Genomic DNA, 17185 nt, shown 5'->3' with positions numbered 1-17185 from the left:
TTAGACCCTCTAAAATGTGGAGGATCGAATATGGCAAAACTGATTACTATTTCTTGAATCTCAGCATAGATCTCTGAATAAAAAACCTCGTGACTAACTCAATAAAATTGAATTCTGAGTCCTTTTCCCCGTCTTTTCACAGTCCTCTTACTCCCAGTTACTGGCAGCTACATGCCTTACAAAGCTTGTATCACGCACAAACAACCCTCTACCATTGGAGCAACGCATAGATATTCGTAAGTAGAGAATTAATCCGTTTTCAAGAAATTAGTTTGTTTAGTAATGTGCTAGTAATAGTTAAATTTATGTTGCTTGTTTGATAATGTTCTGAAATTGGAAAGCATACAAAATATGCATGGCAGTCCTTACTGCCACTAATAACTAAGAAAAATGTTGTTATGGATTTTGAATTCTATGCAGGCATGTTATTTAACTATCTAGGAGTAGATTCAAGGCTGCCATACTCCAGGGTCTTCATTGTGACAAGTATAAAATCCTGAATTGGAAAGCCTACGAATCTTAAATTCAAAGTCCCATTTCTCTATTGCATTAAGAATTAAGGGAATACAACAGAAACAAGAATTAAGGCAGTTTAGGGAAAATAGGCTAAATTTACCATTTCTTGGATGGTTAATATATTTAAAGATGTGTCCCCTTCTCTGGCAGAGCTTTTTATTATGTGGGGTTTTTTTTGTCTTGTAGGGAACTATGTGCTCAACTACCTTGCCACTCGGCCAAAGTTGGCTACTTTCGTGACACAAGCACTTATTCAGTTATATGCCAGAATCACAAAACTGGGCTGGTTTGACTGTCAGAAGGACGACTATGTCTTCAGAAACGCAATCACAGACGTCACAAGGTTCTTACAGGTATGATGTATATATGTGATGTAGTAGGAATGTGAGAAGCAACATGTATATGCTTATATAGTGATCTGCTTTTTTAAAAATTACACAAAATGGAATAATTTTGTACATCCTCTTCTGTGTCTTTTTTGCCTTTAATATTCCTTGGCTTTACCTATATACACGTCAGCAGAAACAAACTCCATTTTTTCTAATGCCTATATGCTATCCCAATCTGAAAATACCATCGCTTGATTAACTAATGCCTTGTAGGCGGGCATTTAGTTTGGTTCTATACTTTGTTAAGTAAACACTTCAGTGAATATCCTAAAATATATACACCTGTCATACTTGGAATAAGTGTGTTTATAGGGTGAATTCCTAGCCTTGGAATTATACAAAGGGATATGTGTATTTTTGGCTTTCAAAGATAGTTCCAAATTATCCTCAAAAAAAGTTGTTTCCTACAACAGTTAAAAGAGTGCCTGCCTATTCCTCTGTACCTCCACCCTGGGAGCTTAGCTTTTTTATTTTTCCAATTTAATAGGTAAAAAGAGTTATGAATGAAACAGAGCAAATTTTCATATGTTAATTTACTACTTAGTTTTTTTTTTTTTCTGTGAACTTCCTATTTATATATTATTTAAATTTTAAAAATCTGGTTCTTTGTCTTTTTCTTATTATTGTATGTGGTCTCTGAATTAGGTTATGCATCCATTTGTCACTTATCTTAAATGTATTTTGCCAGTTTCTCTTTGTAAAATGGGTATGGTATACTGCTTATGACTATTTTTTAAATACAAAAGGTTTCAGTCTTGATGAAGTCAGATTTAGCAGTCTTCCTCTGTGGCAATTACATTTATGTCCTGCAAAGCAACAGTTTTAAGCTACAGTTCCTCGCTGCCTTATCTCAGCAGTTTTTTGTTTTGTTTTGTTGTTGTTGTTGTTGAGTTTGTAAATTCTTTTATTTTTTTTTATTATTTTTTTAATGATTTTTTATTATATTATGTTAGTCACCATACAGTACATCCCCGGATTCTCATGTAAAGTTCGATGCTTCATTAGTTGCGTATAACACCCAGTGCACCATGCAATACGTGCCCTCCTTACCACCCATCACCAGTCTATCCCATTCCCCCACCCCCCTCCCCTCTGAAGTCCTCAGTTTGTTTCTCATAGTCCATAGTCTCTCATGTTTCATTCCCCCTTCTGATTACCCCCCCTTTTTTATCCCTTTCTTCCCCTACCGATCTTCCTAGTTCTTATGTTCCATAGATGAGAGAAATCATATGATAATTGTCTTTCTCTGCTTGACTTATTTCACTTAGCATTATCTCAGCAGTTTTAATAGCTACATAGGGTTCTGCCATTTCAGAAGCGTGGCTGCAGTGCCGTAGCTGAAGTCACGCTGCACACACCAATTTCTGCCTTACATTGTTTTTACCAGGATAGTGTTGAATACTGCATCATTGGCGTCACAATTTTATCTCAGCTAACCAATGAAATTAATCAAGTAAGTGCTACAGCCTTCCTCATTGAAGTAAGTGCCATATTTTTTCTTAGTATTGGTGTTTTCTGCTATGTGTGGGATGATCTTTTTTGGCAGTTGTGTGCTTTAGCGGTAAGTGATTAATGCCCTTTGAAACAATTGTTCCATTGGATTTTCCTCTGTAAGTGCAGTGTACCTCGTTTTTAGTGTCCTGGTCCCCTTCTGTCTCCAGAACATTTTATCTGCCCATCGGCTCTCCTTGCTGATACTGATGTTCACTGTGAGAGATGAGAGCAATGGTCCTAAGTCAAAACCTTAATAAATTACTGCTTTGCTAATGAAAGAGAATGCATCCAAAAAGGGGGATCACAAAAGTGGAACCAGAACCGTTTGTGTGCCACTTCTGCTGAATACATTAATATGTATTTATAACCATTTAAAACTCAGTTCCCATGTGCTACTATTAAAGACTTTTCTGGTGATCTTTTTAGAATGCATAAAACATTCTGCTAAATACCAGATAATTTTCCGAGTAGTCCTTCTTGTCACAGGTTACTACAGAGGAAACACCAGTGGCTTTCTTTCGCTCTGGCTATTATTTTTTTTTAGTCATTTACTTTTGTATCCAGCTAAAATTTTGTAATTATTGAACAGGCCAGTATTAATATTAGTTGTGACATCTCACCCTTCAGTCGCCAGCTCTGAATTACATCGGCATCACTGTTGCTATCGCGCATATTTATGCAGACCTTTTTATTAACCCTGAGAAATTTTAACCATGAGGTAGTACTGTTTTAAATGCATCAGCTTGTAGCCATTTAAACTCTGGAGTCCATACTGTGTTCTCTGTCACATGCGATCCCCAGTATGGTCAGTAATTATCAAAATAATAATAGCTTGTACTTTTGAGTGACCTCTGAGCGCCAGGTGCTGTTCTGAGCGCTTGACTGATAGCAGCTAATTTTATTCTCACCATAGTTCTGGGAGGTAGGTCCCGTGGCTGTCCCATTTTCTAGGTGAGGAACCTGAGGCACATAAAGTTCAGTAATTTGCCTAAGGTATCACGGTTAGCAGGCAACAGTATCTGAATTTGAGCCCGCATAACCTTATTCCAGAGCCTGTGCTCTTAACAAATAACTTATTATTGAACCACTATTACCTTTGTAATACGAGAGCAGCTATTAACTGAGGACAGAGATTGTGGGGTTAATGTTCCCCTCCAAAGGTTGGCCCCACGAAATACGCTAGTGTTGTTACTTTTTAAAACTCAAACATTTTATTTGTCTCTCTTAATGGAACAGTAGAAACGTGTGTAATGTACTTAATGTGTGCAGTTATTCTCTGTATTATGGTCAGCATAGCCAATTATATGTGAAATATGGTATATAATATGGCAATGCCATATTTTCCAACACATTTATGATAACACAGTGATACTGATGCTAGAATTGGGGGATGTTTTGAACCTCTGCAAATCTTTGTTTTCTGTCGTCTTTTTGGTTGTCAGATTTAAATCAGAAAGCATATTTCTATTACCAACCCTCTCTGAACTTAGAAATAAAATCAAGGGGAGGGGCGCCTGGCTGGCTCAGTCAGAGGAGCATGTGACTCTTGATCTCTGGGTCGTGAGTTCAAGCCCCACGTTGGGTGTAGAGATTACTTAAATAAATAAAGCTTTAAAAAAGAAAACCAAGAGGAGTCCATAACTTGATTGTCAGAAATCTTGCTGCATTATTCTTTAATGTGCCAGCAGCTGATGAGCCCCCTCTTAGATGAATTGATTGGTATATAGAAGAGATTTAAGCTTTCAGTAGGTGGTTGGACTAAAAATTCCTTTGGTAACCTTGAAATCCCTTTATTCTGCTTCCTCAAGTGCCTGTGTCAGGAATAGAGGGCATATAAAGAAGTAAAAGACAGAGTTCTTAACCATAAAAACCTTAAAAGTTTGGCTGAAAAGAGAGGAACAGAGGAAAAAGTGAGAGACTGATGCCGCCCTTCAATTAAGTGCTCACTTCTGGGAGAGAGACTATGTGTTGAAACAGGTTAGAGAAGGTGGAGGGTGTTACGAGCTATTGTCAGTTATCCTAAGTTCATGGCTGTCAGTTAATGACTGCTTTGAAAATTCTGTGCTAACTTGAGCCTTGAGCAGATTGTTTAGCAAGCCTTGCCACTGTGTTTCTGACACTAAGCCACAGTCCAACATGCTAGTAGTAATTAGCGATATCTGCCAGCAGTTGGTTCGATTCTACCTCCCTGAATGCGGAGGAGAGTAACACTTTGCAGTGGAGATTCTCATCCCTCTTTCTGTCTTCCATCTGTAAGCTACAGACCCACCCTGCTAGCTGTTAGCAGCTTAGTGTCCTTTGCGTCCTCTCATTATACGCGAGTTAACAGTGATTTAATCGTTAAAAATGTATTTTGTATGTAAGTTGGTTTTATTGGAAATCCTAGTTCATTTGAAGTCTATATGAAAATTTTTTTCCTCGCAATTAATTCTAAAACTTGGATTGGTTTATCTTTTTGCACAGGCCGACACCACACATCCTTTAACCAAGCACAGAAAAATAGCGTCTTCTTTCCGAGATTCATCATTATTTGATATCTTCACACTTTCCTGCAATTTATTAAAACAGGTGAGATTGTAGTTTGGGTCCTGCTTCCCAGTCCCCTTTGAAAGGATGAGAATGAGTGGGGACCTGTTAGAGGTCAGCTACAAGCTGACCCCTTGAGAGTTGGTGCAGCTCGACCCATTACCATCTCTCACATGATGCCGGTCTCCAAGATGTGGAAGAAAGTGCCACACTGACCACTGACTTCAGAGAGGGGTTTGGAATTGCCTTATTTCAGGGCTATTCCCCTAAGCAAAGCACAGTAAGTAAACACGCATCCCGAGGAATCTAGTTTACCACAAAGTTTGGGATTTTGTTGTTTGCTTTTTTATACCCACATAAAATCTTCCTGCATGGAATAAAGGCATGTTAGCTTTATGGTGTTTGGATTCTTAGAGCTCTAAAAGCAGGTTCCAACTGCATGGTTAGCATACTGAAACAGGCCGGCTCCCCTGCCCCCTGCTGAGCTACAGGCGGCACCTAAACAAGCAGCGTCTGTAAGGAAAAGTCGAGTTTGAATTTGTAACATCCATTTAGATTTCATAACCTGAAGGGGTAGACAGTTATCACATAAGGAAATTACCTGTTTTAAAACAGAAAATGGGTGTCGAAGTTCATTTATGGATGAGTTGAACTAGGAAAGAAATGCTCACATTTATAACAATCTATAGGGACTCCCCGTAGAAAGCTAAATGGGGTTAGCCTCTGGCTGTTTGTTCATTTTGGGTTGTTTGTTTGCTTGTTTTGGGTTTTTGTGGGGTTTTTTGTTCTTAGTCTCATTTTCCATTATGTCGTGAGTTTTAGAAGCAAGTTTGGATTCTGTGTTATCCCAGTTAGTGATGTTCATCTTTTTCCTCAATTACCTAGTTCTACCTCAGAATTCCCAAACGGTCCTTGGGCTGGGCAAGCTACCATGCAAAAACTGTTGTACCCCCTGAGGGGGGAAAGCTTTTGAAAAAACTAGGATTGACTCTTCCTGGCTGATACCATCAAAAACAATTAGCCAGCTAGTCACTGAGGTCACCGCCCCCATCTAGAAATAACTAGGATCTCATAGTAGATGGAGTAACCACCCATCCCATTTTGCTTCAGAATCCCCCGTGGTCACTATGTCAACAACATGTAAAGAGTACCTTTCAAAAGGGGGATTTCTTTAAACACCAGTTCCATGTTTTTGTAGTAAGTAAGGAGCTCGGATTTTCATAGTGACATTAAGGTGACAGAAGAGCAGCCTCTTTTGCAGGGGAAACAGCACTTTATTGAGTTGAAATACTGCGCTCCTTTTCTGGTTTAACAGCCTTCTCAGGAGTCTGGCAGCAAGCTTGGAAGAGAGGAGTGATTGTTTGGGGCTCATTATGTGGTAATTTTTACAGGCTTCAGGAAAGAATCTAAACTTGAATGATGAAAGTCAGCATGGCTTGCTCATGCAACTGCTCAAACTCACTCATAACTGCCTAAACTTTGATTTCATCGGCACGTCTACTGACGAGTCCTCAGATGACCTGTGCACAGTACAGATTCCCACGAGCTGGAGATCAGGTAGGAGCACTGCGCCCCCGGGAACAGACTGCTTGCTGCTCAGCCCCACACGTGTCTGCGGCATGGTCTAAGGAAGCCCTGGTGATCCCTTGCTCGCTTTTAGAGAAAACTTAGAAAGCCAGCATCTGTCTTGATACAGTGAGGAAGAGGGTGTTGGAGCAACCTTACAGATCCCTCAGGTTTAAACACAAAATCAAAGAAAAGAACTTGTGCTTTTGCTTGTTTGCATAGTCCTGATTGTCTTAAGTTCTCTAAGAATCACAAGAATGAATCTCTTCCTTAGAGGAGCTAAAACCTAGCGCTTTAAAAAACAAAAAAACGGAAAACCAAAAGCCCCTCTTAGCATATCAGTTGAAAGGAAATGAGGCATTTGAGATGCTAAAGCAGAGGACATGCCCCCTAATACACAGGGCTATAAGTGTGCCGCTAGCAGCGGGCGACTAGCTAGCGAGGACATACTCAGTAACGGCTCCTTTGTCTTTTTTCAGCGTTCTTAGATTCTTCAACTCTGCAGCTGTTTTTTGACCTGTATCATTCCATCCCTCCTTCATTTTCACCTCTGGTGAGTCAGGACCACAGTTCCTAAGGCCTAACCGACGTCTAGAAAGTAGAAATGGTGAATGGGCTTTATATGCTCGTTCATTTTGTTGTACAAAATCATACAAGTAAAGTATAGAAATGCTAGGGTTAGTTATCTAGCCTTTTGTGGTAAAGCTTATATCCTAAAGGTTCTCGCAGTAAAGTCTTAACTTAATTCTCTTTAAATTATTCCTGACTTGAACCTGACTTTATACTGTACCTCAGTCAGCCACAGGCTAGAGTGGGGGCGGGGGGGTGTCAGCTCATATTGTCTAACTGAAGATTATCCTGCCCAAGAAAATTTTTGAAAATCCTTCAAGCACATGTTACATAAGTGATAAATGGAAGCTGTAAGGGGAAGATGAATTTGTATACTATCCTGGATAACATTAGAGAGCTCTTGGAAATGATGCATTTCTCTTTTAAAGCAGTAATTACCCTCCTCAAATCTCAAAATTCATCCAGGTCCTGAAAGACATTGGCCTAGTATTTCAGATTGTTTGGTGTAAAATGCTACTCTACAAAACATACAGATAAAACAGTAAAGTAATGGGTGTTTTACATAATGTTTCTACAGTAGGCTGTTTTCCTTGTTATTATGGTACTTTTCCAAATGTAGACCTTAGCTTTAGTAGAAACATGAATTCAGTATTGTTTGTATCATTCAGTTTACTTCAGGAAAAGGTAGCTCACTCAAGAGAGGTAGTTCGTGAAAGGACTATTAGTAAAGATGTGGGCAACACTAAGGGAATCCAGCAAGGGGTGGTGAGGTGAGGTACACCCTCTAGGAGGTGTAGTCGTGGGGAATCACAGAGGGCAAGGGGAGGAAACCCTGGAAAGAGCTGAAGCTGTGGCTTAGGGGAGGGCTGGGCAGCAGAGAGAGGGACACTGCCAATCATGGCCCAGCCAGGGGTCCAGAAGGGTGTGCATCTTTTCTTCCTGTCCTTCATCTCCTGCTAGAACTTTCCAGTGGTTGAAGCCTACCAGAGGCAAGAGGGCAGTGGAGCTCTGGCTGTTGGTGGACAGAAGTCAGCCTCCCAGGGAACAGAGCAGTGTGGAGAAGGATAGAAGACAGATCGGGAGGGGCAAACAATATAAAATATCTAGCACAGTGGGGAAAGGGTAAAATGTTTTTATCATAAAGCCTGTTCTTTTCAGGACACAGATCTAACTTGGTTATTTCATTATGGCCAAGCCTGATTAGCCGAAAGTCTTAATGAAGCAGAGGAAACTATATCTAAAGCTTTACTTAACCTACGAATTGTATGTTATTTTTAAGCCTTAAATATATATCTTAACAAGAGCCAAAGAAGCCATTGGGTGGTCAAAGGATATGTAAGTGAATTTCCAGACTGTGAATTTAACCAAGTTGTGGTAACTTGGATCTAATGATCTTTTTTTTTCCTTTTAATAAAGCTGTTTCCAGTATCCTCAGCTGCACCTTCCTTTATCTTTCTATATTGTGATAATAGTAGCAGAGGTTGAAAGAACAGAATTAATGGCATATGTAAAGAAGAATATTCTAGGAGGGGAGCGAGGGAAAAAATAGTATGGAGTAGCCATATCATCTTTTTAATCAATTGTGTTTGGTTGTGCCTGCTTTTAGGTATTATCCTGCTTAGTACAGATTGCCTCAGTCAGAAGATCCCTGTTTAACAATGCAGAGAGGGCCAAGTTTCTCTCACATCTTGTTGATGGTGTTAAACGAATACTGGAAAACCCACAGGTAAGATTTTTGAGAATTTATTATTTGAATAAATATTTAAATGTATGTTGTGTGTGGGTGTGTGTGATTAGTATATGCTTCTCTGTTAAGTCAGAAGGAAATCCATCTAGAGGCCACACTTAGCAGAAATCCTAGAGAACAGTTCAGTGTGTCATTCCCAGAAGATTTAAGTGAGTCTGTATCTATAGGCAGATTTTTTCTTTTCTTTTTTTTTTTTTTAAGATTTATTTGTCAGAGAGAGCACAAGCAGGGGGAGCAGAAGGCAGAGGGAGAAGCAGGCTCCCTGCTGAGCAAGGAACCCAATGCAGGACTTGATCCCAGGACCCTGGGATCATCACCTGAGCTGAAGGCAGACACTTAACTAGCTGGGCCACCCAGGCATCCTCTAGGCAGATTCCTGAGAGCGTTTACCCAAATGAGGAGTTTGTATCCTTGGGCATCAGGAATACAGGAGTTAGGGAAAAGGATCACTTTGACAAAAGAGAATAAGGAGAGAGCTAGTCATTTTTCCCCCAAGAAATTAAGAATCTAGAGTTTGGGTTTTGTTTCTATTTCCATTTTTTTATACATTTTTTTTTAATATACATTATTTACCCAAGTGTGTAGGGCTGCTTTTAGGTGGGAGGGGAGATATTGCCTATTTGGTATTAATTCCATAACTCAGTTGCCCTTCTTGTATTTTTTGGTTCGGCCAATACCTGTTTTTGTTTTTTTGTTTTGTTTTTCTTAATACAGTGTTGCATGATTCATTGTTTGTGTTTAACATCCAGTGCTCCGTGCAGTATGTGCCCTCCTTAATACCCATAACCGGCCTAGCCCAGTCCCCCACTCTCCTCCCCTCTGAAACTCTCAGTTTGTTTCCCAGAGTCCATAGTCTCTCGTGGTTCATTCCCCCTTCTGTTTACCCCCTTTCATTCTTCCCTTCCTTCTCCTACCGATCTTCCGGCTATTCCTTATGTTCCATAATTGACTGAAACCATATGATAATTGTCTTTCTCTGCGTGACTTACTTCTCCTAGCATAATCTCCTCCAGTCCCGTCCATGTTGCTGCAAATGTTATGTAATCGTTCTTTCTGATGGCTGAGTAATATTCCATTGTATATATGGACCACATCTTTATCCATTCGTCTGTTGAAGGGCATCTCGGCTCCTTCCACAGTTTAGCTATTGTAGACAGTGCTGCTATGAGCACTGTATCTTTGGGGTAAATACCCAGTAGTACAGTTATTGGATCATAGGGTAGCTCTATTTTTAACTTTTTGAGGGACCTCCACACTGTTTTCCAGAGTGGCTGTACCAACTTGCATTCCCTTCTCCACATCCTCTCCAACATTTGTTTCCTGCCTTGTCAATTTTTGCCATTCTAACTGGTGTAAGGTGGTATGTCAATGTGGTTTTCATTTGAATTTCCCTGATGGCTAATGATGTTGAACATTTTTTCATGTGTCTGTTAGCCATTTGTATTCATGTGTCTGTTAGCCATTTGTATGTCTTCATTGGAAAAGTGTCTGTTCATATCTTCTGCCCATTTTTTGATTTGGTTATTTGTTCCTCGTGTATTGAGTTTGAGAAGTTCTTTATAGATCTTGGATACCAGCTTTTTATCTGTAGTTTCATTTGCAAATATCTTCCCCCATTCCATGGGTTGCCTCTTTGTTTTGATGACTGTTTCCTTTGCTGTGCAGAAATTTTATATCTTGATGAAGTCCCAAAAGTCCATTTTTTCTTTTGTTTCTCTTGCCTTTGGAGATGTATCATGAAAGAAGTTGCTGTGGCCGATGTTGAGGAGGTTACAGCCTATGTTCTTCTCTATGATTTTGATGGATTCCTGTCTCACATCGAGGTCTTTCATCCATTTGGAGTTTATCTTTGTGTATGGTGTGAGAGAATGGTCCAGTTTCATTCTTCTGTATGTAGTTGTCCAATTTTCCCTGCACCGTTTATTGAAGAGACTTGTCTTTTTTCCACTGGATGTTTTTTCCTGCTTTGTCTAAGATTAGTTGACCATAGAGTCAAGGGTCCATTTCTGGAGTCTGTACTCTGTTCCACTGGTCTGTGTGTCTGTTTTTGTGCCAGTACCATGCTGTCTTGGTGATCACAGCTTTGTAATATAGCTTGAAATCCAGCAACGTGATGCCCCCAGCTTTGTTTTCCTTTTTCAACATTTCCTTGGCGATTCGGGGTCTTTTCTGGTTCCACACAAATTTTAGGATTGTTTGTTCCAGCTCTTTAAGAAATGTCATTGGTATTTTGATCGGGATGGCGTTGAAAGTGTAGATTGCTCTGGGTAGCATAGACATTTTAACTATGTTTATTCTTCTGATGCATGAGCAACACCTGCTTTTTTTAAAGTACCACTTCTCTACACTAGGAAATACCATACAAGCATTTCATTTTTAAACATGCTCAGTTCTGTCCCTCTTCTTAGTAATTCTTTTTTTTTTTTAACTGAAGTACAGTTGACTTAGAATGTACATTATGTTATGCTCACCGCAAGCGTGGCTACCATCTGTCACCACACAGAGCTATTACAATACCATTGACTATATTCCTTGTGCTGTGCCTATCATCCCCATGACTTCTTCACTCCATAACTGGAAGCCTGTGTCTCCCACTCCCCTTCATCCATTTTAGGCCATCCCCCTGTTCCCTCCCCTCTGGCTACCCTCAGTTTGTTCTCTGTATTTATGGGTCTGTCTCTGCTTTTTTTGTTTGTTCATTCATTTTATTTTTTAGATTCCACATAAAAGTGAAATCCTGTGGTATGAGTCTTTCTTTGACTGATTTAGTTCACTTAGTATAATATCCCCTAGGTCCATCCACGTTGTCACAAATGGCAAGATGTTAGTCTTTTTTATGGTTGAGTAATATAATAGATTGTATGTATATGTATGTGTGTTTATAAATATAGGGTACATACAATATAGACCACTTCTTTATCCATTCATCTGTCAGTGGACACTTAGGTTGCTTCCATATCTTGGTTATTGTAAATAATGCCGCAGTACACATAGAGTTGCATATATCTTTTCAGATTAGTGTTTTTGTTTTCTTTGAGTAGTTACCTAATAGTGGAATTACTGGATCATATGGTATTTCTATGTTTAATTTTTTGAGGAGCCGCCATACTGTTTTCCACAGTGGCGGTACCAGTTGGTATTCCCACCAGCAGTGCATGAGAGTTCCTTTTTCTCTACATCCTCACCAACACTTGTTCTTTCTTATCTTTTTGGGTCAAGTTTGTAGGTTTTTTTTGTTTTTTGGGGGGGGGTTGGTCTTTTTGTTCTTGTTTTGTTTTGTTCTTTTAAGTAACCTCTACACCCAGTGTGGTGTTCGAACTCACGACCCTGAGATCAAGGGTACATGCTCTAAAAATATATATAATAAATTAAAATTTTTATTTTAAATTTAAAAAAAAGAGTAACATGCTCTAATGACTGAGCCAGCCAGGTGCCCCAGTATTTCTGGTCTTTTTGATAACTAGCTCTTCTGACAAGTGTAAGGTGATATCTCATTGTGGTTTTGATGGTGAGTGATGTTGAGCATCTTTTCATGTGTCTGTTGGCATCTGTATGTCAACATGTCTCTTCAGATCCTCTGCCCATTTTTTAACCAGATTGTTTTTTGGTGTTGAGTTGTATGAGTTGCTTATATATTTTGGATCGTAACCCCTTATAAGGTGTATCATTTGCAGATATCTTCTCCCATTCAGTAGGTTGTCTTTTCATTTTGTTGATGGTTTCCTTCACTGAGCAAAAGCTTTTTATTTTGGTGTAGTCCCAGTAGTTTATTTTCGCTTTTGTTTGCCTTGCCTGAGGAGACATATCCAGAGAAATGTTTCTGTGCCCGATGTCTGGGAGATGACTGCCTACATTTTCTTCTAGGAGTTTTATGGTTTCAGATCTCACATTTAGGTCTTTAATCCATTTTGAGCTTATTTTTGTGTATGTGTAAGAAAGTGGTCCAGTTTCGGTTTTTTTGCTTGTTGCTGTCCAGTTTTCCCAGCACCATTTATTGAAGGCTGTTAAAAATGCATTTATTCATTCAACAAATACATAGAACACCTACCGTGTGCCATGGATGTGGTGTTGAACAAAACAAGTAGGCTAATCAAGGAAGACCTACATAAGAAAACAAATATGTTGGTTTAATATGCAAACAAATCCAACGTGTTTCACAGAAGTATAAAGTAAAATATATAAACATACTAATCTAAGAATTAAATTGTTAGAGCAATGATGATATAATGTAAATAAATTAAACATTTGTGTGACTTTTCCACTGAAATATAGTCTTATTTAATAAGAAATTTGGCAGATGTAAAAATGAAAATTTCATGATCTTTGACTAGTGGGAAGCAAACAGACCAGTCACATCTTCGATTGTACCCCTTTTCTGTTACTGATCAGCTTTACAACTTTAGGCAAGTAATGTGATCCTTCTGGGCTTCCATTTCAGAATTTCAGTTGAGGCTAATAATTTCATCTCGCAGGATGATTGTTATGAACAGATGAGATAATAGATGTAACCATCTCTTTTAAAAGTAACTTTTTAAAAAATTGTTTTTAAACATCCCACCGATGCGTCATTAGAAGTGGGGATCTATGGCTGAGAGTTAAAGTAGATTCTTCCTTCCGCTAATGCCATCCCCAGTGTCTTCTGGAACTACAGTGCATCACATTTTACATTTTATTTTCCTCTTGTGCTGTCACCAGAGTTTATCAGATCCAAACAATTACCATGAGTTTTGCAGACTACTGGCCCGATTGAAGAGTAACTATCAACTGGGAGAATTAGTAAAGGTGGAAAACTACCCTGAAGTCATCCGATTGATAGCTAACTTCACAGTGACCAGCCTACAGGTTTGTCTTTGCTTATCTCTCTCTTTCCTACACATTGGAACCTCTTCTCTTGCGCTCATTGGTTTTAAACTTTAATGAATACGGGCATAGCTCATTTTATTGCACTTCACAGATACTGCGTTTTTTACAAGTTGAATGTTTATGGCAACCCTGTGTTGAGCAAGTGTATCGGTGCCGTTTTTCCAACAGCACTTGCTAACTTCATGTCTCTGTTGCATTTTGGTAATTCTCACAGTATGTCAGGCTTTTTCATATTCGTTATGGTGATCTGTGATCAGTGATTATGATTCCCTGAAAGCTCAGGTGATGGTTAGGATGTTTAGCACTAAAGTATTTTTTAGTTAAGGTGTGTACGTTGTTTTTGTAGACATATTACTATTGCAATCTTACTACAGTGTAGTACAAAACATAACTTTCTTGGGTGCATTGGGAAACCAATACACTCATTTGACTCACTTTATTGCAGTGGTCTGGAATCAAACCCGTAGTAATATCTCCCAAGTGTGCCTGTATTCCCTTTTTTCCACCCCCCACCCCCCGCCAGGCAAAAGTGAGTATAAGTATAGGGCAACCCTGCAGAGTAATATGCAGCCTGCTCACTTGTCTTACAAAAGTGCAAAGCGTTTGGTTAGAGGAACATGTGGGAATTGCAAGGATAATATTTAGATTATCGCTCTGAAAAAGGCAAGACTGGAACAGAGTGAGACAGGAGAGTTAAGAGACAGCTAGTGACCTCTCTTTCTTAGTCGTGTAGTGTAGGACAGTGGTTCTCAAATTTTATGGCTTGCATCAAAATCATCTGGGGAGTTTGATGAAAAGTACAGGTGCTTGTGTTTTACCCCCTTAATGTCTGCTTCACTAGACCCAGGGTGGAGCCTTGATGTCTCTCAAACAAGTTCTTCAGGTGATTCTCATGGATACCAATGTTGGAGAACCACTTACACAAGGCTTTCCTTGTGGGAAGGCTTATACAACCAGCATAGAACAGCTCTTTTTATTAGATGCTTAATCTCTGAGATAATAATAAGCACATTATAGCACAGAACAAAGCCCATAAACATTTATCCTTTTTTTTAAGCCTTTATCCTTTGTGTCAAGTGGCATGGGACTAATGTGTACAAAAAATGAGAAATATGCCTCCTGCTCTTTTGGTTTTCCTTAGCACTGGGAATTTGCCCCAAATAGTGTGCACTATCTCCTGAGCCTCTGGCAGCGGCTGGCAGCCTCTGTGCCATACGTGAAAGCCACAGAGCCCCACATGCTGGAAACTTACACTCCTGAGGTCACCAAAGCCTATATCACATCCCGTTTGGAATCTGTGCACATCATCCTGAGGTAAGGAAATTGGAACAGCCGCCTGATGTCAAGACTTGCCAGAGGTCAGACACCCAGTTGGCAAAAGCACACTTGACATGGGCCTCCTTGGAGCTGACGCCGTTAACGGCCATTTCCTCATGTCAGCCGAATAGCAGGTGGAGCATAAGATCTGAGAGAACAGACTTTCTCTGAAACATCCTCATTCATGTCCCCTTTTCTGCCCTCCTTAGCGATCTCTTTGAATACAAGGTATATCAGTATTCTGTTTGTCCTTGCCGATGATTTCTTTTCAACATGACAGGAACATTTATAAGCTGTAGATGATAAGAATGATCTGTAAATTATAGGTGCTTGAGTTTCCTGAAGAAGAAGCAGATAAATAAGATGACACACTCCACAGCTTACTAGAAGATGTAGACTCCTAGGCCGCTGATCACCGATTGCATTACAGGAACGCATGGTTGCTGTCTACCTCGACTGTTAACTGGACCGGAAATCTATAGCCGAAGAAATGTTAGACCTTTCAGAAGTGACCTGTACAAAGTGAAGTTAGTCTTTGCTTAGGGACCTTTCTTGTATATTTTTTCATTGGTTATTTTTCAGGGGAATTTACTTCGATTCTGAGGGTCTAGGGTTTTCTTTAAATCAGATCTTAATGGGCTCAGAGTCAAGTGCATTTAATTGTCATAAGAGTTATAGACTCAACTGTTAATGACTTGAATCCTTTCAAAATGCAAGTATTTGTGAAGTCCACTGGAAAGCATTGTTCTGTCAACTACATAGTTTCTGTTCCTGAGGATTCAGCTGGTTTCAGTGAGGCATTTTGAGGAGTAGTTATAGGTGTGGGCTGTGTCCTGGCCCAGTGTGTGGACCATGGTACACACACAGCTGCGAACTCTAGTTGTAATGCTTGTGGTGGTACAGCTGCTGGATTGTCACACTGTGATTTAGCGGTAGCTCAGAGAATGACACAATTTTTAAGTCTCGAAGCCGGTCGATAAGGTAGGACCTGGTATAGACCCACAGTGCCTCATCTGCGAGTCTGAGATCCAAGATGTGAAACTGAATTTCTCATAAGTTTGGAATCAAAACTCATTTGGTGGCAAAATTTGGCATGTGCTGATAATGAGACCATTTAGAGCCTTTTTTAAAAAACTTCTGCTTTGTGTGACTATTCCTGATGGTTATTGCTACAGGAGTATTGTAATTGATACACCAGAGAGTCCATTGAGAGTTCATATCACGTGGTAGAACCATTAGTTGCCTCTTTAAAATCTGAAAATCTGTGAATTCCAAAACACATCTGGCCACAATGGCCCCACACAGGGACAGGATATTTGTAGAGTCAAGAACAAGCAAGAGACCCGAGAGCTCCTGGGGTGAGAAGCATAGGACAGAGAGGGTCAAGGCAGACGAATGTTAAGGGAGCAGGAGTTCAGATCCAAAGGCTGGACACCAACTTGTGGAGTGTATCTAAAGAAGACGGACGTTAGGTTGAAGACCCCTGTCTTCCCACATTTTATATTCCTTTCTTGGTAAAAAGTCGTTTTGGGATATGGGCCTCTACCGTTGGAAATGGTGGCTAAATGCAGAAGAACAAGAGCTGTCGTGGTGGGGGGATCAATGGCATATTTTAAGAGAGCCTCCTTCCTTCTTCCGTTGGGAGCAGGGATGGCCTGGAAGACCCTCTGGAGGATACCGGCCTGGTGCAGCAGCAGCTGGACCAGCTGTCTACCATCGGGCGTTGTGAGTACGAGAAGACATGCGCACTCCTCGTGCAGTTGTTTGACCAGTCTGCCCAGTCCTATCAGGAGCTGCTGCAGAGTGCCAGTGCCAGCCCAATGGATATTGCGGTGCAGGAAGGTGAGTGGACGGTGCTGCAGCCTGAAAGGTGCTGCTGTCCGTACCCCTTCACTCATTGTCACCTCTCTTTTTACCTGCCCCCCGAAAGGACTCTCCCGTCATCCATCACCTCCATCTCCACAAAAGAGTATTGTGAATAAATGCCACGGGTCTAGGGAAGAGTAGCTGAAATCGTGTCTAATGGATGTGTTTAACTTCAAGAAAGTACTGGATTCTAAAAATAATGACCTTGTCTGATAGGGGACTGTTGGTTATCTAATGAATTTCCCCCTCGGCATTACGCTTACCAGAGCAGGGTGATACCTATACTCCGTAAGAAAAGTTAGACATTATGGCTTTACTTACTAGATTAGAT

The 17185-nt window shown here is 40.1% G+C and overlaps 1 protein-coding gene across 2 annotated transcripts in view; it reads left to right on the top strand.

Moving 5' to 3' along the window:
- XPO7 (exportin 7) overlaps nt 1–17185 on the top strand; it is a 40101-nt gene that overhangs the window by 3098 nt on the left and 19818 nt on the right. Inside the window, exons 3-12 of one of the 2 annotated variants that reach the window (XM_002914783.4) lie at nt 143–236; nt 703–869; nt 2293–2358; nt 4863–4967; nt 6317–6482; nt 6971–7044; nt 8668–8787; nt 13504–13650; nt 14813–14985; nt 16637–16830. In XM_002914783.4, the coding sequence (XP_002914829.3) occupies nt 143–236; nt 703–869; nt 2293–2358; nt 4863–4967; nt 6317–6482; nt 6971–7044; nt 8668–8787; nt 13504–13650; nt 14813–14985; nt 16637–16830 (1306 nt within the window). Of the gene's footprint in view, nt 1–142; nt 237–702; nt 870–2292; nt 2386–4862; nt 4968–6316; nt 6483–6970; nt 7045–8667; nt 8788–13503; nt 13651–14812; nt 14986–16636; nt 16831–17185 lie in introns of both variants that reach the window. The other variant, XM_019794729.2, reaches the window with a different exon arrangement.

This window comes from Ailuropoda melanoleuca, chromosome 5 (assembly GCF_002007445.2).
Source record: "Ailuropoda melanoleuca isolate Jingjing chromosome 5, ASM200744v2, whole genome shotgun sequence".
Taxonomy (NCBI): domain Eukaryota; kingdom Metazoa; phylum Chordata; class Mammalia; order Carnivora; family Ursidae; genus Ailuropoda; species Ailuropoda melanoleuca.
The sequence above is the reverse complement of the archived record's forward strand: the minus strand, read 5'-3'. Positions and strand labels throughout refer to the sequence as shown.